Source organism: Raphanus sativus, chromosome 9 (genome assembly GCF_000801105.2).
Source record: "Raphanus sativus cultivar WK10039 chromosome 9, ASM80110v3, whole genome shotgun sequence".
Lineage (NCBI taxonomy): Eukaryota > Viridiplantae > Streptophyta > Magnoliopsida > Brassicales > Brassicaceae > Raphanus > Raphanus sativus.
This window is the reverse complement of record NC_079519.1, coordinates 5674167-5701903: the sequence shown is the minus strand read 5'-3', so window position 1 is coordinate 5701903 and position 27737 is coordinate 5674167. Positions and strand designations below refer to the sequence as shown.

General features: G+C 38.5%; 3 protein-coding genes and 1 long non-coding RNA gene across 5 annotated transcripts; 2 read left to right on the top strand and 2 right to left on the bottom strand.

Annotated features, from left to right (window-relative positions):
- Positions 1 to 1459: 1459 nt before the first annotated feature.
- LOC108824369 (probable receptor-like protein kinase At5g59700) lies at positions 1460 to 4476 on the bottom strand. Its single transcript, XM_018597780.2, has 2 exons — positions 4167 to 4476; positions 1460 to 4055 (listed from the first exon to the last, which is right to left on the bottom strand). Exons 1-2 carry the CDS (start codon positions 4180 to 4182, stop codon positions 1549 to 1551), a joined length of 2523 nt encoding a protein of 840 aa, XP_018453282.2. The 5' UTR covers positions 4183 to 4476; the 3' UTR covers positions 1460 to 1548.
- Positions 4477 to 9125: 4649 nt separating this feature from the next.
- Positions 9126 to 11012, top strand: LOC130499495 (uncharacterized). Of its 2 annotated transcripts, XR_008938359.1 has the most exons (4): positions 9126 to 9852; positions 10158 to 10250; positions 10336 to 10599; positions 10691 to 11012. It is a non-coding gene; the product is annotated as an uncharacterized LOC130499495 (long non-coding RNA). The 2 variants fall into 2 exon arrangements; XR_008938358.1 differs by having other exon boundaries at positions 9137 to 9852; positions 10336 to 11012.
- Positions 11013 to 12551: 1539 nt separating this feature from the next.
- LOC108824581 (18.1 kDa class I heat shock protein-like) lies at positions 12552 to 13179 on the top strand. The gene has a single exon (XM_056993670.1). The coding sequence runs from the start codon at positions 12643 to 12645 to the stop codon at positions 13120 to 13122; it is 480 nt and encodes a 159-aa protein (XP_056849650.1). The 5' UTR covers positions 12552 to 12642; the 3' UTR covers positions 13123 to 13179.
- Positions 13180 to 22571: 9392 nt separating this feature from the next.
- LOC108828094 (exocyst complex component EXO70H1) lies at positions 22572 to 24617 on the bottom strand. The gene has a single exon (XM_018601655.2). The coding sequence runs from the start codon at positions 24591 to 24593 to the stop codon at positions 22719 to 22721; it is 1875 nt and encodes a 624-aa protein (XP_018457157.2). The 5' UTR covers positions 24594 to 24617; the 3' UTR covers positions 22572 to 22718.
- Between the last annotated feature and the right edge of the window lie 3120 nt (positions 24618 to 27737).

Sequence of the window (27737 nt, the reverse complement as noted above, 5' to 3'; positions counted from 1 at the left end):
CATATACTGCCTAGATTAGTAGAATTACCATTATAAAATCTTTATTTTTTAGAATCGGAGACAACAAAGGTTCTAATCCTCCTTGACCATCATCTTATGTTAGTGCTCGATGAAACTATACACTAAAACCAGGTTTCAATATTTTTGAAATTTTTCTAAAATCCGTGGGTTAACCCTTCTAAAATAATGATTTTCGGTAAATGATCTATATACTGAAGTTTATACTCTTATCTTTTGTTTAAAAACTTTCAAACCACATTCGACATTTGAATTAATGTATTCTAAACTATCTTTCATGGTATATAGGAATCATTCTAATTTTTTAAAATTTAGTTTGGTAAAATTTCATATACTGCCTAGATTAGTGGAATTACCAAACTTTAAATATTAGATATTAATGTATATGGTTATTTCGATTCATATACAAAATATAAATTATAAATGTTTTATTAATTCAAATAAATTTATTTTCAAATATATGTTAAATAATTTATTAATTAATATTATTCTCTAACCAAAATATTTTTAATCAATTTTTACAATAAAATTAAAAAGGTTTATTTAAAATTTTACTTTGAAACTTTTATTATTTATTTAAAACTGATACCTCTTAATCTAAAACCTTAAGTTTGTTAATCCTCAGAGTATAACTGTTTATTTATCTTTTAATAAAGAAATTGGTCATTCTGATCTTTGAAAGTTATATTTGTGATAAAAACTTTTATACGATCATTTATCTTCAGTTTGATATGGCTTTTGTGTGAATTTCTCTTAATTCAGTTTGGCATGGCTTTTGTGTGTTGCAGAGCGTTTCAGTACATGTAATTACACGCATATGGGTCTGACTGGTGTAACCACAACGGTTGTAGGTCCGATTGCGGTAGTTTGTGGATGCGGATGGTTGCGGTTTTAACAGTTTTATAGAGATTTGTACGACTGGTACAGCGGTTTAAAAATTAGTGCATTTGCAGGACTCTTATAACTGGTAAACTACCTAATGGAACAACTGTTAAATAATAAATTAACAATATTAACATTTTATATAGTTATAAAAGTATTAAAATCATAATATTATAACAAATATAAAAATTATATTTATAAAATCATACTATTATAATTTTAAAAATTATAGAAAATATTTTTGTTTTAAAGTTTTATAATAAAAATTAAAATATAATACATATATATTTTACAGTTTCTATTATTTCAATTAAAAAAGTTATTGAATATTTTTGGTTTTATTTTTATTTCTTTTAAAAAGAAAGTAGCATCCCGCAACCGTCCGCAACTGCAAACCTAATTAGAACCAGCTTTTGATTTTAAAATGTGATTGTTTCAAAAACGCAAACTACCACTACTAACCGTAAAATCTGTTTGTGGGTGGTAACAGGAAAACCAGTCATGTCCTATATCGTTTGTTGTATTGATGCAATGTCAGCCTAATCCACGGTTAAGTGCATTAAACCGAAATGAACCTGTTAATTAAATCAGAGTCTAATCGTTAATCATGTACATAAGTAAAAGTCTTGAGCAGAAACAAAAGATTCTTTATCTTCCTTCAGATTTCACGAGCTGTGAGAAGACTTTACTCATGGAAACACCTGAAAGATCATCAACACACGACTCCTCTTCTCCTTCTCCAAACCGCCCCTCTCTAGCTACTACACCAACATTAACACTCGTGTCTCCACGGCTATTATAATCATTAAACCGTAGCGGTAACTCACCGATCATGTTGGTACTGTTATCATCTTCTTGATCACAATCAACGCCAGCTTCTTGAAGCTGCAAAGCATACTCAAGATTCCACAACACATCTCCCATCGACGGCCTATCGACTCCATAATCAGCTAAACACTTCTCCCCTGTCTCACCAAACTTCCTGAGAGAATCAGGTACGATCTTACCACGCAAAGACTGATCAATAACATGCTCAAGCTGTCCTTTCTTCTGCCACTTCATCGCCCACTCAGCCAAGTTCACCATCTCTCTAGGTAGTGTCGGGTCTATAACCGGTCTCGCACATAGAACCTCGAACATAACGACTCCGAACGAGTAAACATCTGACTTCTCAGTGAGCTGCTGTCTTCTAAAGTACTCAGGGTCGAGATAACCGAAACTTCCTTTAACCGCGGTACTCACATGTGTCTGGTCTATCTCTGGTCCGGTCTTAGACAGTCCGAAGTCCGCAACTTTCGCCATGAGATTCTCATCTAACAAAATATTTGCGGATTTAACATCTCTATGGATCACAGATTTCGAGTCACCGGTGTGGAGATAATGCAACCCTCTAGCCGATCCAATACATATCTCAAGACGTTGCTTCCAAGTCAAGCTAGGTAAACCAGAGCCGTAGAGATGACTCTTCAACGTCCCGTTCTTCATGTACTCGTAAACAAGAATCATCTCCTTGCTCTCGTCGCAGTAACCGATCAGAGAAACCAAATGACGGTGTCGGAACTGAGACAACATTTCTATCTCCGTCTTGAACTCCGCAAACCCTTGCTGAGACTTAGGGTTTCCTCTTTTAACAGCTACTTGCGTCCCATCTTGAAGCACTCCTTTGTACACTCTACCAAACCCGCCGACTCCAATAGAACGGTTCTCGTCGAAGCTGTTTGTTGCCTCTTTAACCGCTGCAAGAGGGATACGGTAGCTTGAGTTAGAAGTTATACTCGCAACAGTAGTTCCGCTTGATCCTGAAGCTGCTCCTTTGGTAGACAAAGGAGTCCAAGTCTTTGAGTGATTAACCCGTCTTCGTTTCTTGAATATCAAAAAGAAACCTCCAAGAAGCACTAAAGCAAGCAGAGAACCAACCGTTGCACCAATGATCACACCAACATTGTTCTTCTTCGTTGAACCACTAGTTAAAAAAGTCCCTTTACTAAGCTGACCTTTGGAGTTATTCATCTTCATGATCTCTAACCCGTTCAGAATCGCGTTAGGGTAAACACCTTGTAACCTCGACGGACCAATACTCACACGGATTATCTCACTCTGTTTCGGCGACACCGTCACGTAATCCATCGTGTACGCAGCTGCCAACTTGTTTACATAAGTGCTGAGATCAAGATCCCTCACAACCATCATCGAGTCAACGTAAAGATCGAAGAACAGCTGGTTCAGCGACTTGCTCACGACGTCGCAGAAATGGAACCGGAGAAAGTACTGAAACCCGGTTTCAACTTCAAACTCCCACGTCACGTTGAAACGGCTAGACGGGTTAGCCCCGGAGTTCATCTCGTTGCAAGTACCGTATACGCTTTTAGGAGCGGTCTCCTCCGTCGCGTAACCGGTAACGTAATCAACGCTCGGAATCTTGGACACGTTCTTGACTAGGTTCTTCTCTACTAGAAACTCGGAATCTGTTTCCCAAGTCCGTGAAAGAGTATCGCTATCAGGCGTGACACGTGGACCGCCCATGTTGACTCTGTGGACCGTCTCGAGAGCTTGCGATGACAACCCCTGAAAGGTCCCGTGACTGCCCGCGAAGGGAGGATCGCCGCTGATTAATGTATCGGGAACCGAGACGACCTCGAGTGCGTTGACGAACGCGAACGAGTTACCGGAGGGAGTAAACGTGAGCTCGAGATGATCCGTGGCTACGTTCAGATAATACTCCTTCGTAACAACTCTTGGCTTCACGGTGAAGTCGCTCAAGAAGACGTGTGTTTGAGACGAAACAGAGAACTTGGCTGACTCCATCTGGAAGGTTTGGTGATGAAAAGGGCTGAAGTGGAGACGAAGCCAGTGACGGCCTCTAGCGACGGAGAAGCTGTACTTGGAGGTCCCGGTGAAGATTCTCGCCGTCTGGTAGATATCTGAAACAGAGTTGTGGTTGCTCGCGGCGAGGATTCCACTGGGAGTGGCTAGGAGGTTTGAGGCAAGGTTGTCGGAGATGAACACGCGACCAGTTACAGTGACATTGTTGGGTGATCCACAGTTGATGAGGTAATTATCCACCGGTACGTATCCGTGGCAGAGGCAGAGTAAGAAAGTAATTGATGAAACCCATATCAAAAATCCAAAATTTTCACCACCCATCTTCACAAAACCTAGATTAAGTTTTTGATTTAGCAAAGATTGACAACTTTATGAAATCAACAACGAATGAACTTTTTCCGTAACGGTCTTATAAGGTTAAGCAGTAATATAACAACACGTACCTTTAAGACAAGACATCCATGTAAGGCGAGAGTTGTGGATTAGCTGATTTATTGATCTCCAGATTTTTTTTTGGTTTTTTGATCTCCAGATTTTGCTGTTTTGCTTTAAAACTGTATTTGGAGCTTAACACAGAGGTTTCCCTTAGAGAACAGAGATGGGTTTTTTTTTTTTGTGAAACTATGAAAACATGAACTGTGTATATATTAATTTAATATATGCATGTGTTTGTATTGGAGCTAGCTAACAAACAAAAAATGAACGAACTGAATTGAATTTGTCAGTAAGATTTTTCTGATGGCTGAAGACTACGTACGAAGAAATTTTCCACTAAAGTTTTTTACCAGAAGAAAAAAACTTGCAGAAAACGTAAGTTGGTACGTTACCCTATTACCGCTTTTAATGTGTCAAGAAAATACTTTTTCAGTTTTTCCTCTCCCCTATTTTTTGACTAAATCCCTATGTTATTTTGGTTATTGATAATGATTATCATATCGTTTTCGTCTGCATCGTCACTCCTATCCTAATACACTATGATAAAGTTGATCGGTACATTGCTATTTTGTTTTTTTAAATAAATATTTAGGTAGTGGATGTATGAACGAACGAAAGTCAGCATTATTGGGTTTTGCGATTTTTCTCAACGCATATACCAAACTTCCGACTCTATCTATGAAGAGGAGCACGTGATGTTAATAGAGTGTAAAATTGTATTTCGGTTATATTGGTTAGATGTGGTTCAATGTGGTTTAGTACTGGTTTAATATGTTAAGTAAACCAGGAACAATACACACACTATATATACCGTTGTATTGACTTTCTTTTCACTTGAATCAAAGAATGAGTTTGTTACGAGTTTGTTAGATCATCGTCTCTCTCGTCTCTTTCTCTCTCTCTCGAGCTCAAGCTCCATCTTCTCTATCATGGTATCAGAGCGTTGAGGATTAAACCTCAACCGATCCTTCTTATCTTCTTCGATCTTCGCATATCTCATCTCGCGATCTCGTCGTCATTCTCTTCAGTCATTCCGCTGAAGACTCGACGTTGCGATGGTGATTTCTCGTCGATCTACTCGCCGTATCGGCAAACAAACCTCTACTTCAGCTCGCCGTGTTCCTATTCCGGAACAATCACCTCCGGCGTCCCCTGTTTCCTTCCGATCTGATGAAATCTCTCCCGAGAGCATTCATTCTCCTTACTATCTCACAAACGGTGATAATCCAGGTCTCTCTATCATCTCTGAATCTTTAGATGGTTCGAACTATGATAACTGGAGTATTGCTATGAAGATTGCTTTGGATGCTAAGAACAAACTTGCTTTTATTGATGGTTCGATTGTGAGGCCTGATGAATCTCATCGTAACTTTCGGATATGGTCTAGATGCAACTCGATGGTTAAGTCTTGGATATTGAATACTGTTTCTAAGCAGATCTACAAAAGTATCTTAAGATTCAACGATGCTGCTGAAATCTGGACTGATCTTCTCACTCGCTTTCACATCACCAACCTTCCGAGATCATATCAACTCTCTCAACAGATTTGGTCTCTGCAGCAAGGACCTCTGGATTTGGCAACGTATTACACTAGCCTTAAGACTCTTTGGGATGAACTGGATGGTGCTAGCTGCATCACAACTTGTCATCATTGTGATTGCTGCAAAGCCATGGAAACTAAAGCCAATCATTCCAAAGTGATCAAGTTCTTAGCCGGACTAAACGAGTCTTATGCTGTAATCCGTAGTCAAATCATCATGAAGAAGACTCTTCCTGAGCTTTCTGAGATCTACAACTTACTTGATCAGGATCACAATCAACGCAACATTATGCCTGTTCATAATGCCTCTGCTTTTCACGTCAGTGCTCCTGCTCCGGTCTCTCCTCAAATCAATGCTGCTCAGTCTGGTTTTCAGCCGAAACAAACTCGTCATGTTTGTGCACACTGTGGTTATAATGGTCATACAGTTGACACATGTTATAAAATACATGGATATCCAGCTAGTTTCAAGCATAAAACGAAGCCAAGTACTGAGAAGCAATCCTCAAACAAACCTGTTACTTCTGCTAAACCTTTGGTAGCTCAGCTGGCTCTCTCGGATTCTGCTTCTGATGTGGTTAAGAATCTCACTAAAGATCAGATTGAAGGAGTTATTGCCTATTTTAGTTCTCAACTCAGCTCTCAAACGGCTCAAGTGAACAACTGCATTGCTTCTTCCTCTGGTGGTTCTATTACTGCACTTCCTGGTATGGCATTTTCTTCTTCTACTCTGTGCTTTGTTGGCATGTTGCGAGGAACGAATAATGCTCTATGCTCAGAATCTTGGATAATAGACAGTGGAGCTACACATCATGTTGCTCATGATAGACAGTTATTTGTTGATCTGTCTGATGCAATGAATACTTCAGTAACCTTACCAACAGGTTTTGGAGTTAAGATTGAAGGAATAGGCTGTATAAGACTGAGTGATACTCTAGTCTTATCCAACGTCCTTTATATACCAAATTTTCGGTTAAATCTGCTCAGTGTAAGCCAACTCACGAAGGATTTGGGTTACCGAGTTTCATTTGATCCTGCTTCTTGTCTGATACAGGATCTTACCAAGGGAGTGATGATTGGGAAGGGTGAACAGATCTCCAACCTCTATGTACTCGACACTGCAGAGCTTACAAGATCAAGTGCTTCTCATCAGTCATTTGCTTCTTGTTCTAATGTCGTTGTTGATACAAATTTGTGGCATGACAGACTTGGTCATCCATCAATGTCTAAAACAGAGTTTGTTATTGATGTACTTGGTTTGAAACAAAGGAATAAAGGACCCGTTCATTGTTCTATTTGTCCTCTAGCAAAACAAAAACGTCCTTCTTTTCCTTCAAACAGATGTGTTTCGGTTTCTCTTCATGACATTCAGTAATAGATTCTCATGAATATACTATATATTCCAACTTTTGTTCTGCTGGAAGGTTCAACATAAGGTTTTGCAACAAAAACTTACGTACAAGTCATTGTTGTGTCAAGGATATAAAGCTTATCGATTGAAAATAAATGACGACATTAACCACCCCACTATTCGTCTACATGTAACATAACTATCATATTATAGTTTACGTGAAAGGAGTGATAAGATCCCACCCACTATATTTTGATCAAAATAGCGGTAATATGATCCCACTATATTTTGAAAGTGGTATTTTTGAAAATTGCCCATAAAATATTCGTTGGCAGCTGGGAATGCTTAGAAATCAACCTAAAAAGTCACTTGTGGTGGACCTGGTGTGCCGATAAAAAAAATGACACTAGAAAGTGGAACACAACACTTTTGTACATTTGTTTAATTCTACTTGAAGTGGCTGGCTAGTTTGATGGCTTTCTTTCCTTTGTTAATATTTCTGTAGAAGATGAGTTATATGGCCTAAGATCATCTCCATCGTTGGTTTTTAAAGGGTTTATAACTCAACCTCTTACCAAGTTTTGATTAAAAAAATAATATAATTAATTGGGATGGTTAGGCCATCATTATTAGTGGGCAGAGCCCTTAACTTTTTTTTTTTTTTGGTCATCAAACACTTAAGGGCACATAAGGGCAGCCCTTATCTAAAAAAAAAAAAAGTTAAGGGCTCTGCCCACCAATAATGATGCCCTTAGAGATACCTCTTTATTAACAACTTTTAGAGGTGAGTTCTAGAGGACGTGGCATGTTGAAATGAAGCGCTTTCTCTCTCCTTCGTCTGTGAAATCAATTATTTTTCTTCCTCCTCCCATCTCGATCACTCCATCTTCTCCTACGATTCTGATCTCGAAGATGATCTTATCAGCTCTTTGTTCTCGTGTGACTCTGTTTAAATTAGCTGCTGGAGCTTAATCGTTGCTAGAAGGGAAGACGATTCACGCGCAGTTGACAAAAAAAAATGCTATTGGGATGCAGAGAAAGTGTTCGACGAAATGCCTGAGAGATGCATTGTCTCGTGGAACTCCATGGTTTCCGGGTTTCTTGCGGTTGGTGATGGCTTACGGTCGTTGGCTCTCTCTGTCAAAAATTCCTCTTCGACCCTGTAAGTGAAGAAAGCTCTCGTCTATATCTTAGTAGTTGAGCTTGCTGTATATCGAACAAAAAAAAATGTTCTTTATCAGTGTTTAGACTTGTATTATTGCTGCATGCATCATCAAGATTGTTTAGGGTCTTGCTCAGTAGCTGAGTTTGTGTATGGTTTGGGAGTTCACCAATGGACACCCAAAAAATTGAAAATCCTTAACTTTTCAAAATTAATTAAAATAATTAAAACAAAATGCAAAAATCTCTTAAGAATCACTCTTAAGAGGTTCAGCAATGGAGATGCTCTAAGTTTTGATTAAGGGGACTGTATTTGTTTGAAGATAATTTCATCCGATGAGTTATTTAAAATTTCCTAAAAGCAGATACAGATACTTTGGCCAAAAAAGTGATAACTATTGTCCAAACCCCATCTTAAAACCATTTTTATTTTAAAACTTTGATGAGATTTTGTCTTATGATTGAATAGCAATGAATGGACGTAAACCTTCATGGTCCTAAAAATATCTAACGTCGTTTTCATAGGGTTGGATGATTTGGATTGTTTACTAAAATATAATACTAGCTAAGTAGCTAGTATTCATAAACAACAGTGGTTAGGTACGTAAATATCGAGTAGCATAGCAGTAGCACACAACTTGTCGTTTTGTTTTATATCTAGTCGTGGACCACGACTCGTGGTTCTATAGCAAAAGTTACCAGAACTTGACAACTCAAACGAAATTTAACCAAAAGAAAAACATGGGTTGTGCGAATGGTGCCCAAGCAATAGTCCAAAATTAAGGCTTTTTTCTACACAAACACACTTCCTAGTCTTGTCTCGAGGCTTTTGTGGGCCCCGTTATGACCACCTGCTAGTTCCACGAGTGCTGGGCATTTTACTGGTACAACAGAAATTCAAGACACACATATGCAACACGATCTTCTTGCTTCTAGCTGAACAGTATGTTATAAATCAATCGAGCAGAGTCAATTTTCCTTTTCAGTATACTTGTTTGGTAATTGGTGTTTTTTTTTTTGGAAACTGGTAGTAATTGGTGTTTGTTTGTGTAAAGCACAACGTGGCTCAGTTCTGGTATTTGTGTAGACAAAATGTCAAAATACATTAATTAACAGATTATTTCGTATAAAGTATAATAGTGGTGAAATTGGTAAGTATAACTTATATATGATAAGTACAATACGAATGTTTTGTAGAGGAATGGTATAAGGATTTTTTGAGGATTAATATTGTTCTACACATTCTTCTTGTAGGCATCTATTACTATAAAAGATGGCTGATTCTCTCCTGTTGACACATAGGATGACACGTCAGAAATTAAGTCGTTGAGCGTTCGACACGTGTCCTCCTTTAATGAAACACATCGTATCTTTGTTTCTCTACCATCGGGACTTTGATTTGGGCTCGACATCGCGTTATGTCTGGCGGCCCAAAGACCACTTCACCCTGTAGAAACCCTAATCTGCGATGAAGAGTACATTTGTGTTCTCCTGTTTCACATCGATCGGACGTTCCAGTTCCGTAACGGAGGCGTTGTGATTTCTTCGACTTTAATCTCATTGTCTTTAATCCCACTAAATCGAACGCCCACTACGATCTCTTCGGTTAAGTTGTTCAGTCGGCGATCTCATGTATAAATTGGTTCGTATCTCGATTCTGCTAATCGCGCTCTCGAACTGTATCGTGTTTATTAGCTCATAGTAGTGGAAATGGTGCTTCTGTATTCACAGTTTTATCACGCTCCTCCGCTTGAGTTCATACATCATAAGCTATACTTTTTTCATTACATTTTTAGCTTTTCTGTCGTGTTGAATCATTATTTTCCAGTTTTCTGTTTATATCTTTGTTTGACATATTTTGAATAACACTAATTAAAACCGTTCATTGATTGTTCTATAGTTTTTTATTTTTCTGATTATAACCGCTTGAATTCATCTCTGATTCAGACGGCACGAATGGACAAATTAAACCCGCTTGAGATCATAAGTCTGATTCAGACGGCGCGGATGGAGATCTTCAAGGGCCTCAGAGACACAAAGGTTAACATATTAAATCGGTTTTGTTGGTATGTTATCCCAGAATCGGCTCTGTTTTCGAGTACTGACAGTATCACTTTCATTACAGGGGAAGCAGTCAGTGTGTTCTTGAAGAATATATTTTGAACAACTCTACTCCCTCTTTTCTTATTGTTTTCCATTAGCTACTATGATGAAAACCATCATCTGTCCGCTAACACATTTGTCAACGTTTCTGTGTATATATTTCAGACATTATCTATTTCAAAGGTTCAATTGATCCATATGATATATATATATATTGTACTACCATATGCATACTGAAAACGACATAAAGAAAGAGAAACATCATGGTTAACTTGAATATTGACAGGTGTGTTACATAAGAAGCACTATATATACGTTAATAAGTAGAAGTTTAGTTATGTGTGTGAATGATTGTTTGTTCACTTTTTTTCACACAGGAGTGTGACAACGTTTAGCGTGAGTGTTATCCAACTTGAAACTGCACTTTGTTTTATCATGTGTATGTCATACATGGTTTGTGATGCTGTTGGAGTAAAGGGAAGGAACATTATGAAAGCATCTTCAACTGTCACTACTGAAATTGTCGATCACAGATAAGTCTTTTTAAGGAGAATACAAAATCAATTTTTGTATTCAGTGATTCTGATATGTTTTTGTATTCAGTGATTCTGATATGTGTTTCTTTTAGAATCAATAGCTATATGTAAACATAGACACAATATTTTTTATTGGGTATGCTTAGTCACTGAGAATGATAAATTTTTTGTATGTCATGCTGCTGTGTGTTTATAATCTTTCCTTTAAGTTGTGGTTATTACAAGGGAGAATAGTTGGCAGTGGCAACTGGCAGTAGAATGAAGGAACAATTATATTGAAACAAGACGAACAAAGTGACCTTCGTATCAAAACGTCTTAGCATGAATTAGTGCTCACTATAGTAAATAGTTAATTTTATTATATACATAAAAACAATAAGAATTCCTAATAGATGGATGATGTAATAATCATGCAAGCCAATTTCGTAGATTATGCGTGAAAAAACTTCAGTTACATATCATGTATTAGCATGTGACAGCCAAAGACAACTATAATATAGATTTTTAATCAGAATACAAGTTTGTTATACATTGTTAATTATAAATTTGATCACCAACAAATTCTGAAAAATGACAGTATTGTTATTTGTATGTAAACTTAGATAACATGAGCACGACACAACAATTTAGGTTTAATATATTTTTAATCTATTTTATATTTTGCACCAATTTTTTTTAAACGTTAAATACTTCATAAATAATTTTTATAATTGATTCATTTTCAATTCAATTAATCTATTGACGTCAATATGTTAACATGTATCAATTTTTTTCAAAATTCATGTAATAAAATACAAAATACATATATTAATCGTAATTTTTAATATTATCGTAACATCATATTTGCGTTAAAAACTAAATTTATTATTACTATTAAAAGTCTAAAAAAATCCATCATCCCAAACTAAAAATAAGCGGAATTCAACGACATTAAAAATAATTTATAATCTATCTTCATTATCTTTATTGTTACTTGAGTTTTTTTGGTCAACTTACTTGAATATATTTGGTTCCATAAAATATAACCCTACTTTAAATATAAAATTAAATATATTGAACAGAAAAACATTAAACATAATAATATTCACTTACAAAATAAATGCAAACTATTTAAACTAAAACTGTAAAAATTAAGAAATAAACAGAAAAATAAAAACCGTAAACGTAATAAAACGCTTTTCTTTCAAAACTCATATAAAACACATGTAAAAAAAATATACAATTATATAGTTACATACATTACCTCATACGTAATGTATATCCCGCCCGCAGGGCGAGCTGACCCTAGTAGTATTAGAAAACATGGATCTTAATTAAAGAAACTCATCTTCACAAGAGCAAGCTTTTAGGCCGGTCTTGAATATAGTTTTAAGGGTCTTGGGCACAATAATATACAAGAGTAAATTTTTAGGCTTATCATATAAATGCTTTTCTTAATGTGTCCTAAGCAAGATGGGCCTTAATCAAAGAAGCTCATCTTCCCTGAGTCCATAGAACTGAAAAACGGCACGTAGTTTATATGTCAACCAAGGAATGCATGTCCTCTCCTTTCAACAACCGAAACTTCTTGAAATGCCTCGAGAAATCTGTCACTTTTTAGATTCGAGACAATAACCGAAGGTTTTAGAAAAAGTGCACACTTTCTAATTCAAGAAACTCGAAGAACGTCCTCTCTTTATCCTCCAGTACCTTATATATATGGACCACTCGTCCGATCTCAAAACATCAGATCAAAGAAACAAAAAGAAAACTAAAGAATCAAACCAAAGTCAAGTCACTTGAAACACACAACAATGTCTCTAGTCCCAAGCCTTTTCGGACGCAGGTCAAACGTTTTTGATCCCTTCTCGCTAGATGCATGGGATCCATTCGAAGGATTCTTCACTCCTTCCGCGTTAGCAAACGCATCCGGTTCAACCGCTCGTGACATTGCAGCGTTTACAAACGCAATAGTGGACTGGAAGGAGACGCCGGAGGCGCACGTATTCAAAGCGGATCTGCCGGGGCTGAAGAAAGAAGAAGTGAAGGTGGAGGTTGAAGACAAGAACATACTTCAGATAAGTGGAGAGAGGAGAAAGGAGAACGAAGAGAAGGACGACAAGTGGCACCGTGTGGAGAGGGCAAGCGGGAAGTTTACGAGGAGGTTTAAGTTGCCTGAGAATGCCAAGATGGAAGAAGTGAAGGCGACGATGGAGAACGGTGTGCTCACGGTTACGGTGCCGAAAGCTCCTGAGAAGAAGCCTGAAATCAAGTCTATTGATATCTCTGGCTAAGTTGTTGTCTCGATGAAAATGAAGAATGGATATTTGGTCTGTGGAATAAAAGGCGTGTTTTTTTTTTTTTTTTTTTTTTTTTATAAAAGGCGTGTTTGCTTAAATGTTTGTCTGGTGTTTTGGTTTGTTGTGTTTTGAAGTTGTTCCTTTTCCTGAAATCATGAATGTGGGATGTCGTTACCATGAACAAACTAATGTTTCTGTTAGGTTTCGTCAAGCCTAAGGTGTCGACTCTCTTGACTCTAGAAACGCAACCAACAAGAACAAGTGACTCGTTTGAGAAGTGTTTCACAAAACAACCACGAAAAACAGAGTACCAAGAAGAAAACAGAGTGATGCAGAGAAACAGAGCAAGAACAGAGAAACAGAGCAAGAACAGAGAGAAAAATAAGGAGCACACAAGACAACTTTATCCAGTTCGCGCCCGTTAACTAGGGTCACTACGTCTGGCCGAGTCGGTACTCGGAATCCACTAGATTCAGTGTAGTGTTTACAAACACAAGCCAACAAGTATCCCCACACCAATGACCTTCACTAGCACTTGATGTATACTCTGTTCGACTTGCCTAAGAGAATACAATGTAATAAGTTTATCCTTACACAGCTATTCTCTCAACACTTAACACTCTTACAGAAATGATTTCTCACTCTCTTAACCTCTCTCTCAATACCTAAGCGTCCAATATATAGACCTCTTGCTTTAGGGCTTCTCATACGTCCTTGCTGAACTGTAACTTGCTGTAAAGAACCCGCTCCATAGTCATGCCAAGGTTGTACTCGAGGCGTATATGACAAGCAGCCAAAATGTCCTTTTTGACTGACAAAAGCAGACACGGCGTCCTCTTTGTAGCCGTTTTGCTTTTGATAACCATATGCTACTTTTCACCCAACCATAGTTTGATTTACTTCTACCATGGTTGAGCTAGAGTTATCCTTGCTGGCACTTTCAAACTTCAAACTTGTTCATCACGTTAATAACTCCACAAATCTCCACCTATTAACACAGATGAAGAAATCTTGCTTCCGTATGAGAATTGAGAGAGAGAGATAGTTATACCTTTGAATCTAGATTTGCTTGTTTCCCCGACTCGGATTTCCCTGAGTTTATTACTCAGACTTGATCTGGAGCAAGTTCAATGCTGCTTGAAACTTGCTCACTGCCAAGACCTTTGTGAAGATATCTGCTGGATTCTTCAACGTTGATATCTTCACCACTTCCACTACTCCATCACTGATGACATCCCGGATGTAGTGATACTTCACATCGATGTGTTTGGTTCTCTCGTGGTGCACATTGTTCTTGGAGAGAGCAATGGCACTTTGCGAGTCACAGTGGATCTCCACCGTCTTCTGATCATAACCAAACTCCATCATTAAGCCCCTTAACCAGACTGCCTCTTTCACTGCTTCGGTTAAGGCCATGTATTCAGACTCGGTGGTTGAAAGAGCCACCACTCTTTGTAATCCTGACTTCCAACTGATAGTGTTTCCTCCAAGTGTGAACACCAAACCGGTGATCGATCTTCTTATGTCTGGATCAGCCGCATAGTCAGCGTCGCAGTACTCAACTACCTTGAAGTCATCACTCTTCTTGTAACACAGCTTCGTTGCAAGAGAGCCCTTGATATACCTCAATATCCACTTGACTCCAAGCCAGTGTTCTTTAATGGGGTTGCTCATGTAGCGACTGACAATCCCCACAGGGTAGGCCAAATCAGGCCTTGTCCCAACCATTGCGTACATGATGCTTCCTACTGCGTTAGCGTAAGGAACAGACTTCATGTACTCTTCATCTTGCTCAATCTGATCAGACGTTGCAGCACGCATGTTCAGGTGAGCTCCCAGAGGCGTCACAGTGTGCTTTGCCTCTGTCATGTTGTAGGTCTCAAGAATCTTCTTCAAGTAACTCTCTTGAGAAAGCCACAACTCACCAGCTTCTCTGTTTCTGGTAATCTCCATCCCCAAAATCTTCTTCGCTGCTCCCAAATCCTTCATTTCAAACCTGAGGCTGAGCTCTTTCTTCAGCTCAATAATATCAAACATATTCTTAGCAGCCACAAGCATGTCGTCCACATAAAGGAGCAGGTAGATCCTTGAACCATCAGGGAGGACCTTAATATAAGCACAGTTATCATAACTGCCTCTCACAAAACCGATCTCTGTCATGTAGTTGTCGAACTTCTCATTCCATTGTCTTGGCGCTTGTTTCAGGCCATACAATGACTTGTTGAGGAGACAGACTTCATTCTTCTTGAACCGTGACTCATAACCTTCAGGAGGAGTCATGTAGATCTTCTCCTTGAGTTCACCGTGCAGAAAAGCGGTTTTGACATCGAGTTGTTCAAGCTCAAGATCTTCTTGAACAACTATGTTTAGCAGTATCCTTATGGACACATGCTTCACAACTGGTGCAAAGATTTCATGATAATCGATGCCTTCTCTCTGAGCGTACCCTTTGGCCACCAAACGAGCTTTGAAACGCGGTTCTTCAATTCCTGGTGTGCCCAACTTGTACTTGTATATCCAACGACTGCCGATGATTCTCTGCCCTTCAGGTCTAGTGATGACCGTCCAGGTGTGATTCTTATCCTGAGAGTTCATTTCTTCGTCCATTGCCTTACTCCACTCACTCCAATTCTGGTCCATTCTGGCTTCTCTGTAGTCAGACGGCTCGACTGGCTCCCCATCTTCAGTGGTGTAATGAGCTTCAGCATAGTACTCTTCATCATCAAATCGTCTGGGTGGTCTCACTTCTCTTCTGCCTCTGTCTCTTACGAGATGATAGCTAGGAGGCGTCTCCAAACTTCCCATCTCCACATCTCCAGATGTTTCTGCTTCATATTGAGAATGTGCTGGTGAAGATGGGAGGTTACTGGTACTCCCTACGTCTCTGTGATCTCCACCCGAGGAGATGTCTATCTCAGCTTCCAAATCTAGATCAAGATAGCTTCCATCTTGATCTTCTTCTGACACTGTGATCTTCCCTTGCTTCTGTTCAACATCTCTGTAGACTGCATTTTCTTGAAAGATCACGTTTCTGCTCACTGCACACTTCTTCTCATCCAACAACCACACCTTATATCCTTTGATTCCTGCAGGATAACCCAGTAGCACTCCTTTCTTGGCTCTTGGACTCAGCTTCCCATCATCAGTGTGTATGAATGTGACGCATCCAAACCTCCTGAGATAACTGAATACCGGTGATTTCCCATACCATTTCTTGTCAGGGATGTCAAAGTTGAGTGCAGATGACGGCGTCTTGTTGATGAGGATCACCGCTGTGTGCGTAGCTTCTGCCCAAAACTTCTTAGGAAGTCCTGAATCACTGAGCATGCACCGGACCTTCTCCATGATAGTGCGGTTCATGCGCTCAGCAACGCCGTTTTGCTGTGGCGTGTAAGCACAGGTCCTGTGCCTCTGTATTCCTTTGGACTCACAAAACCCATCAAACTGTTTGTTGCAAAACTCAAGGCCATTATCCGTTCTTAGAGTCTTAATGCGTTTGTTACTCAGATTCTCAACCAAGCTAGACCATTCAACAAACTTCTCAAAAGCCTCATCCTTCGTATGTAGAAAATAAACCCATACCTTTCTTGTGAAGTCATCGATGAAAGTGATGAAGTATTGACACTTCCCAAGTGACATTGGAACTGAAGACGCTCCCCATAGGTCTGAGTGGATGTACTCCAGCTTCTCCTTGGTGTCATGTTGCGCTAAGTTGAACCCAACTCTCTTGGCTTTCCCATAGATGCAGTCATCACAAGTCTCCAGAACTGATATCTTCTTCTTGTCAAGAAGCCCCTTCTTTGCCAGTAAGTTCATGTTCTTCTGGCTCATATGACAGAGTCTCCGGTGCCAGAGAACAGTGTCATCACTCTTGACTTGGGCAACAAGCGACTCTTGAGGTGATAGTCTCCACCTGAGAAGGTAGAGTGTATCATATCTTCTTCCAGTCAACACCCTCACGTCGCCATCTTTGATGCTTAGGACTCCATCCTTTGATTCAAAACTGAAACCGTCTCTCTCAAAGGTTCCTAGAGATAGTAGGTTCCGATCCATATCTGGTATGTATCTCACGTTTGAGAGTACAATCACAGCACCATCTTCGTTGACAACTTTTATGGAACCCACACCTTTAACTCTGGCTACAGTCTTGTTTCCCATCCTGACTGAGCCTCCAACGTCTTCATTCAGGTCGCAGAACCACTCTCGTTTATGAGTCATGTGGTAACTGCATCCTGTATCCATAACCCATTCATCTTCAAGATGAATATCTGTAGACGATAGGGCTTCATGAACATATAATCCAGCAGCTTCTGCTAGATGTCCCTTTCCTCCTGAGGACTCCCCTTTGTTCACGCCCTGATCTCTGTTCTTGGGTTTGTTCTTGTTCGGACACGCGTTCTTGAAGTGTCCTTCTTCTCCACATATCCAACATCCTCGTTTACTCTTGGACTTGGATCTAGACCGGTTCTTACTGCCCCTTTCTCTGTTCTCTCCCCTGCCTCTAGCTTCTGCTTTGTCTTTAGCATAGAGTCCTTCAGCTTGACCTTTGATACTCTTCTTGTTGGAGCCAAACTCGAGTTCCTTAGAGTAGATGGCTGAGATGACCTCGTCTAGGGAGAGCGTAGTTCTCCCTGAGCCATACTTAAGTGTATCTCTTAGCTGATCAAAAGGCTTTGGTAGAGACATAAGTAGCAAGATTGCTTGGTCTTCATCAGATACTAGAACGTTGGTGTTCTCTAGATCTGCTATTATGTGCAAGAACTCATCTATGTTCCCTTCAATAGATAAGTTCTCAGACATCTTGAAGCTGTAAAGCTTCTGTTTGAGGTAGATCCTGTTCGGTAAGGCTTTAGACATATAGAGCTTGTCCAAAGCCCTTAGCATAGAGGCTGCAGTCCCCTCCTTCTTGATCTTCCTCAAGACTCTGTCGGTAACACTTAGCACTATTGTGCTTCTTGCCTTTCTCCTTTTTTTCTTCTAGAGCTTCAACCTTCTCTCGCTCTATCTTGTCTTTTTCTTCATCAGTCTCCTTAGGATCTGTATCCTTCTCCGGAGCATCTTCTTCTTCCTTGAGAGCTGCGCTTAGGCCCAGGATATCCAGGTGAGCCATCAGCTTCTCTTTCCACATCGTGTAGTCCCCACGTCCATCAAACTTCTCTACCTCTATCCTTGCTGAAGTCATGACTCAGTGTTGTACTGAATCACTTCGCAGCAACCGAGGCTCTGATACCAATCTGTTAGGTTTCGTCAAGCCTAAGGTGTCGACTCCCTTGACTCTAGAAACGCAACCAACAAGAACAAGTGACTCGTTTGAGAAGTGTTTCACAAGACAACCACGAAAAACAGAGTACCAAGAAGAAAACAGAGTGATGCAGAGAAACAGAGCAAGAACAGAGAGAAAAATAAGGAGCACACAAGACAACTTTATCCAGTTCGCGCCCGTTAACTAGGGTCACTACGTCTGGCCGAGTCGGTACTCGGAATCCACTAGATTCAGTGTAGTGTTTACAAACACAAGCCAACAAGTATCCCCACACCAATGCCCTTCACTAGCACTTGATGTATACTCTGTTCGACTTGCCTAAGAGAATACAATGTAATAAGTTTATGCTTACACAGCTATTCTCTCAACACTTAACACTCTTACAGAAATGATTTCTCACTCTCTTAACCTCTCTCTCAATACCTAAGCGTCCAATATATAGACCTCTTGCTTTAGGGCTTCTCATACGTCCTTGCTGAGCTGTAACTTGCTGTAAAGAACCCGCTCCATAGTCATGCCAAGGTTGTACTCGAGGCGCATATGACAAGCAGCCAAAATGTCTTTTTTGACTGACAAAAGCAGACACGGCGTCCTCTTTGTAGCCGTTTTGCTTTTGATAACCATATGCTACTTTTCACCCAACCATAGTTTGATTTACTTCTACCATGGTTGAGCTAGAGTTATCCTTGCTGACACTTTCAAACTTCAAACTTGTTCATCACGTTAATAACTCCACAGTTTCTATAGCCAATCACGAATTTTAGATAGAAAGTCTTTTTTACAAATATATCAAATTCATCTGGAATAAGTTGTCAAAGATACAAATGGAATGAGTACAAAGACAAAACATCATCTCTAAAAATCTCTTAAATCACTGTGCTCTACGGAACAGGCATAAGTTAAGATGGGCCTGTGATGTGTTGGGTTAATAATTACTCAAACCGAGTAAATGAAAGAAGTAAACGAAAGGACACGTAAATATCTCACGGGCTTAATACTTCCTATTTTATTTTCTCTGTCCCAGTAGATGAGCTCAAGTCATAAAGAGAAACTAAAAAGATAACAAACCAAAGAAAATTCATTTACAACACCCAAGCACTGCAGGATGGATATTTAGAGATGCAACCGGTAGTTATTGTGGTGCAGCACAAGCAAGAGACAAACAAGTACAAGATGGACTAGAAAGTGAATTGCAGGCTATACTAATGGCTCTGCAACATAGTTGGAGTCTTGGTCACCGAAAGGTAATTATGGAGACTGACTGCTTAAAAGCTATCGATATCTTGAACAACAAGAAGCTGCATTTGGTTATTACAATTGGAAAAGGGATATACTTTGGTGGACAAACAAGTTTCAAGAAGTCAGATTTCAATGGATAAGACGAAGTGCAAATAAGGTGGCTGATAAATTAGCTAAGAATATAGAAGATGAATGTTTGTTTAAATTCTTTTACTATATCCCGTTGTATTTAACTGATCTACTTCACATTGATCATTTACAATCTAATTAATAAAATCGTTGTTATAAAAAAAAACCAAAGAAAACAAGTGAATAAAATCTACATTTTCCTAATAAATTTTCCTTATTTTGTTATCAAGGGAGTTCGAGATGGATCTCAAGTAATAATCTAAACTTATTTATCAATATGACAGTTGATTGATGAGTATTAAGCATTGAAGTAACAATTGGTTATTTGCAGTTAAAAGAAGTCTATGAAGGACCACATCAACGACTTCAGTCTATGGTGGTATACACTCGGTGTTGGTTCTTGCCATTCTAAGGTTTCAAGGGAAGTTGGTTGCTCATGTAAAGCTGAGCCATGGAATCAAAGTTGGTGCAGTCGGATACATGTATATCTCTCTGAGCAAGATGATCGTGAATGTTGAATACCTGGTCAACCAAAATCTTGTTTGTCGACTTACACCTGATTCAGTTGACCCACTTTTCTTTGTTACAAATTACAATATATTTTACCATTAATTTTCTAAACTTAGTTGAATACAAAACTATGTTTAGAAAATTAATGGTAAAATATATTGTGATTTGTAACTGTGTGTGCACAAAAACAACACAATCAAGAATTCAAGATAACCACCTAGAGTGCGGCAAGATTATGTTAATATTAAATATATTTGAAACATGTAATATTGAACAAAATGATTATGTAACCCGTACTACTAAGTTTTCAATAGTATAAGAGCGATGGAGCACCCTCATTAAAAATTAAATAAAACATTATGTTAATTTACATTTAATTCACTATTATAGTAGTGAACTAGATCTGAATGCGCAAATATAAATTGGAGGAAGGAAAAAAATAAACCCGAGAAAAAGGAACGAGTAAACTAGTAGTTGTCATTTTTTTCTTTTTTAACTATCGAATATTTGGTAAATAATAATTTTGAAACTTGGATTATTACTATTGTTAATTTATGCCTCTGTTATTTAATTGCCACTACTTCTAGTGCATAACAAAATTATATTAAAATTAAATATTTGTGAAACATGTAAGATATCCAGCGATGTCTTTTCTAGTTGATAAATCACAAAGTTACAGAAGAATCGAATGAATATTTATTAATAAAAAGTAGAATTCAATCAATAATTTAACATATACATACAAGAAAAAAGAGATATGATACTATCATTCATTCATCAGTGTACCCATTTTAAATACAAACCAACCAAAATAAATAAACATCGCTAATATTAAGTAAGATATCATGAGACTATTCGTAGTCGTTGAACCGGATCCTGATCCAGATCCGGTTGTTGTCGAGGAACTGCATGAACCTCGTTAAAAGATTCGAGAATTCTCAGTACAGTTCTGAATAATTTATTAAATACTAAATATATATATTAATATGTAGATTATTTATATGCATGAATTCATAATTTAGAACTTGATTGATCATTCTGCAATAAACATGTTTTAAAGCATATCCAAACTTTTTAGACTTTAAATCAAGTGGTCGGTTTTTCATATACCATTTTAGAAGGAAATATCTATCAAACATCAAATAGGCTAGCAATCAACCACTGATGTCTTTTTCGTTCTTTAGTTGTGGTGGGGTTGCCCGTTTTTCTTTCTGTGGTCTAGAATAGACATAAACTTCTTGGTGAAATAGAATTATAGAAAGTACGCGTAATTAACGCCAACACAGATTATATTTTTAACATGCCGCATAACAAGGAGATTAGATCTCTTTACGTTTGTTTAGAATTGTAAAGTGAGGTTACGTAACCCAAAAGTCGACTAATAAAATTAATTTATTAATGAGTACATATGTTAAGGTAGCAATCGTTCTCAACCTATCTGTTTTGTTAGAAATTTATAGTAGTACTTCTTAGTATCTAGTATCGGTATACAAGTGAATTTGCCTTTGAATTTTGTTTTTATATACTCTCTTATTGTCTCGTAGTCGTAACTATGTAACCAACTTTGGAGTTACATAAACACCAGAACCACATTAAGACAAAAGACTCGGAACATGATTTCAATCTCTTCAAAGTTCAAACTACTACTAGCCATGAGCAGAGCCGTGCTTATGGTATTATCAAAAAGGTTTTTGCCTTAGGCCTCCTCAAAAATAAATAAAATTTAGGGCCCCAAAATACAACAAATCGTTTATGGTACAGTGGTTACAATGTTTTTCTAGTTACTTTCATGTACTTTAGTTCGATCCTCATCTTTGTTTTCATTAAAATTTTCATTTCTAGCAACCTTTCTATTTTGGTATATTATAGCTTCTTTCAACTTAAAGTTTATGTTTTTCCACAATTTTTTTTCTATGATTTAGATTTATTTTTAAATTTATAAAAAAAATTATGAATACAGAAAAATAACATTTATATAAGAGATTTTATCTATGTTTTATTACAAAGTGTGTGTTATAAAACTTTAAACTATTAATATTGTATTAAAATTTATAAACAAAATTATTCTTTAAACTTCGTCTTAGGCCTCCCAAAGTGCTCGCACGGCACTGGCCATGAGTGATAGTTATAATTTGTCTTCGCCGTCGTATGTCTTTGGTGATAATTAGTCGTATATTTTTTTGGTGCTAATTAAATAATCATCGTATTTTCAAAGTTACAAAATGGAATCGAATGAATATTTATTAATAAAAAGGAAAATTCGATTAATAATTTAACATATCTGTACAATGCAACAGAAAAAGGAGATTTAGCAAAAAAAAAAAAACAGAAAAAGGAGATGTGAACGATCCGATCATTCATTCATCACTGTACCCACTTTACCACACACCGCCACAAATAAATAAATATTGCTGATACTATTTAAGTAAAATATCATGAGATTCTCATTTCAATGGCTACGTCCTCCCCGAGATTTACCCGTAGTCGTCGAACCGGTTCCGGATCCTGATCCGGTTGTTGTCGAAGAACTCCCCGAGCCTCTGCTTCCAAAGTAAAGATCCGAGAGGTAATTCCCTATATCTTCAGGGGTATATCTGACATTAAACGCATCTCCTCCCAAACCGAACCGGTTTATCTCGTAAAACTCGGTGCAAACCAGCATCAATTTCTGACTCAGCGAGATTTTAATCCGGTCCCTAAGCTTCGGGTCGGGTACGACCCACGATATCTGTTTCCGATACGCCGCCTCGAACTCATCGTTAAACCTAGCGAACAACTCTCTAGCCTCCTCCGGCGTAATCTCCTCCGCGGGATTCTCCGGTAACGACGTCAGCACTTTCCCCCACGCGAGCTTCTCGAACTTCTCCGCGTACTGACTCACCTTCCCCTCGTGCCTCCCCACCCAATCGTCTCCGAGAAGGAGCCTCAGGTTAGACGAACGGACTTTAACGACGACGTATTGGAGATTGTTCGCGAGGAAGAGGTAAGACAGCGCCACGTCCTTGTACGGCTGAGCTTTCCCGTCGATTTTGCAGAGAGTCAGAAGAATCACCCACGCGATCCGTTTCGACGCCGGAGACGAGTGCAGATCCTCCGGATCAGCGTCGTCTCCGAACAGAGACTCCGGCAAAGGAGACGGCACGGCGAGCTGCCAGTTCTCGAAGATCACCGCGATCGATTCGTCGTAATCGGCGAGGAAGGAGAGGTAGTTCATGACGTAGCGAGTGAGCGGGTGAACGCCGCCGCCGACGATCAGCGTTTTGGACGCTTCCTTCTGAATCGCGGTCTCGAAATCCGCCATCATGAGCCTCACCGCGTCGCCGAGCCTCGCAAGCGAGCTGATCACCTGAGACCTGACTGCAGCCGCGGATTCGAAGTAGAAGATCGACTCGATCTCGACGAAGAGGTTCGCGAGCGTCTCGTACATGTCGAGGAACCTGAACATCTTCTCCGGGGATAGTTTCTTGATCTTCGCGGCGTGTTCAGGGAAGGAGAAGAGCGTTAAGGCTCCTTCCTGTGTGATATCGGTGAAAGAAGCTTCGGCTATGTTAGTTGAGGAGGAGAACACGTGGTCGGCTAGGATCCTCTCTCCGAAGAAGAGTTTTTGAACTGCCATCTTGGCGGCTTGTAGCCACGACTTGATCTTGGGCTCAAGAATCTCCCAATCCATCTTCTGGATCTGATGCAGAGTCAGTCTCTCCACCGAGAGATTGTGAAGCGTCTCGTCGACGATGGATCTCCTCACGGTTTTGTAGACCTTAACGCATTCTTTAGCGTATCCCGTGGAGATCATACAGTCAGCGATCATTTTGAGATCGTCCATGGCGTCGGAATCTCCGCCGGAGAATCTATGTTCTTCTGCGGAGGGGTTTTCCTCGTAGGAGCCTCCTTCGTCTTCGGAGTCGGAGATGCTAGTCACAGTCGAAGTGCTGAATCTCCTCGACGATCTGCAGGACCGTAGGGTGACGCTTTCGGGGTGTAGGTACTGTTTATTCTCCTTCAGCACGCGGTGGAACTCGGATTCGAGGAGGTTCATCGCGGACTGCATGAGGTTCTGCGCGTAGATGAGCTTCTCCGAGGAAGGGTTGACGGCGACGAGACGGTGCATGGTGCTGTGGAGGTGCCTGACGACTTCGACGAACTCCTCTGCTTCGCTGCGGCTGTTGGTGGAGAAGAGGAACTCGTCGGCGGAGGAGGAGGAAGTCCATTTGGAGATGACGGTGGTGATGTTGCTCATACACTCTTGCACAGCTGTTTCGGCGAGAGATTGGTGAGCTGTTTGTTTCTCCCGTGGAGGTGATGATCGGAACAAGTGCTTCCCCATGTTTCAATAAACCTTCAAACTCTGTTTTCTCTTTTGTGTGTTGCTCTGTTTATTCCCTTCTCTATTAATTGCGTGAAGAAGTACTTTCTTGTTTTTTTGTTACTCAACAAAAAATGTAATGCCCTTTCTCAAAAGAAACAATAAATGTAAAACGTCTGGTATGTTTGTAAAGTGAAGAAGATAAGAAGAGGAAGAGAACTATATATAAATATGTTGGTATAAAGTTTTATTATATAAGATACGGACAGCTGATTCAATGGAAGATTGGCATATGTATGTATATGTGTACGTATAGCGGAGGAGAAATGTTCATTAGTCGAACGCGGTGTCAAATACGACATGACATTTGATAAAGTCAAAACAAAGGATCAGTTTAGTCTATTCTCACCAAGTTATTTATTACGTCTTATTAAATTGCCTGCATCTGCTGCTGTAAAATATTTTGTTTTGTAAAGTTACCGTTAACAAAAGAGAACAGTTATTTATTATTTTTTCGTATCACTCTAAGTGACTTTTTCTTAAAAAAAATAATAATTTCTATATAAAAATTAAATATAATTTTAATTTTTTGACAATTTATATTCTGCAGTATAAATTTTTATTAGTTGAATTAACTGTAATTACTGATACTTTTAGACAATCAGAAAAATTAAATAAAAATCTATAATTTCCTTAATCGATGTGCAAAAGTATTAAAATCCACTTATTATAATTCAGAGGGAGTACATCTTATTAAATTGTCTTAGTGTTGAAATATAAGACTGGTTTTTTGAATAAATATTAATGCATCAAATATAATTATTAATAAAATTAAATTTTAATGGAGTATATTTTCAAAACACAGATCTAAATTCGAATATTCATATATATCCGGACCCATGTCCAGTTTTGACGGATCCAAAATTTACTATCTAGATTTAGATCCGAACATTTCGGATATCATATTTTTGGAGCAAATTCGAAAAGGATCTCGGATCGGATCTGAATCCCGGTTAATAAATTTCACGCCTAAACAAAAAAATTAGTAGTTTTTTTTTTTTTTGGAAAAGATTAGTAGTTAATTTTCATATTAACTGTAATTTATATATTATCGAATGTAGAAAAATATCAGAAAATAATGTAAATAATTGTAATGTATACCTAATATTTGTAGCAGTGATATTAAGAGCTGTACAAATCAGGACAGCAAAACACACACAATTTTGAATTTTGAATGATATTAATATCAGTTGGTCCATCAGTTACAGATTGTTTCATCTGTTACATTTTGATAGTTGTTTTGTAAGGTAAAGTCTTATAAGTTATAACAGATCTAGTAGGAGATATTTAATTGGAATATGAAATGCAACGGTTAATTAGATTTCTACCAATACATCTGTTAATTAGCTTTCTACCAATACATCTGTTAATTAGCTTTCTTAGGTACTACTACCGTTTTGATATTTTGGGAAACGAGATTGCAAGGAAGGTTCATTTCTCTAGCTTTCAATGTTGAAAGTGTGCGCCCTGCCGCCACATAAATGAAATCCACAGTTTTCAAAAGATGTTCAAAGTTCTTAAATTGCCATTATACGACTACTATGTCATAGTTTTCTCCATCTTTTATTTGCTTATAATAGGGGAGTTAAAGAGAACTCAATACCAAATTTTCCATCAAACCCCATTTACTATAATTTTAATAATCAGATGTCAAATATAGATTTAAGTTTTGAACTAATCAAATACCAATTGATCCAAGACTCCTTGATATCTACTATTTTGTAAAGGAAAAAGAGTTTATTTTGAAATTAAACTATTCATAAACAAACACACAGCAAAATTGTAAAGATGCGTCTTATATTTCAACATTCAAAACTATACAACTTTTAATATTTTCATATATGATAGAGTTCAAATTCTTATATTGTGTAATTTTTTTATTATGGTTAGTCATTTTTAATGTTTTATATAATTTGAATATTTTACAATATTCTTAATCTAGTATGAATTATGAATAATAATTTCATATCTGAAAAAAAAGATTTTAAATGGATAGCAGTGAAATCACTAGTTGGCTTACTTTTGTTTTAGAAATGTGTAGATCTAAGTAATTCCATAAAATTATAGAAAATGACTGTAATTACCTGACAATTCATTTGACTAAAAAAAAAAATCAACCGACAATGAAAAGTAAACTACCAAATTCAGTGTGAGATAGCTGATCTATATTTGTAATTATATATCTGAAGAATATTTATTCCCCTTATTGTATATTATTGGTTTTGAAATTAGTTAAGGAAAAATACAATATTATTTATATCTTGTCTATGGAAAAAAAATCTGAAATAGGAAAAAGACAATGAAAGAGAATGTTTCAGAAAAATTCTCTCTCCTCTCTTTAGAGAGAGAAAATTCTCTCTTCCTCTTACCTATAAAAAATCTTTCAGAGGAAAAGATGAATCTCGAGAGACTCAGTCGGTGTTCTTTTTCTGTTCTTTAGTTTTCCGGCGTCCTATTCTTCTCGCGGTGGACGACCGGTTTTGTTTCCGGGTGGTGGATGCTACCTCAGATTTACCGGCACCGGCTTATGATTCCGGAGGTGGAGACTCTTTATGCTCTGCGCTGCCGGCTTTGTCTCTGGGGTGTGGAGGTTTGTTGTCCCTCACACCGCTGGCTGTTGGAAGTTGGCCTCTTTCCTTTGGGGTGTGACTTATCTTCTCGCCTTGGTTCTTCGGTGAGATCTCAAAATCTTGTTTGAAGATCCCGGAGGAAGCAGAGGTGATGAATTCGTTGGTTCGGGTTGCTCGTCTTCAGGTGGAGGTTTCGACTCTTGGTTGAGATCTCGGGTTTCGATGAAGCTCACCAAGGATGATGTTAGGTAGATGAAGACGGAGCGATGGTTTGAGATGGTGAAGGTATGGATGAGATCCCGGCGAATTCGGTGGATGCTCTCCGTGGTTTCGTGTGTGGTTGCAGAGTCCGGTTGGTTCCGGCAAATCGTCGTCGTCGGTTGTGGCCTCCGGCGGTGGAAGAAGCGGTGACGGTCAAAACGAGGTTCGTGCGACGCGTGTATCCTCATTGTCGAGGTTCTTACACGTGTTCGTGTCGTTGCTGACGTGTATACCGCTCTATCTTAGTGGGCCTTGGTCGGTTTTCTAGGCCCGT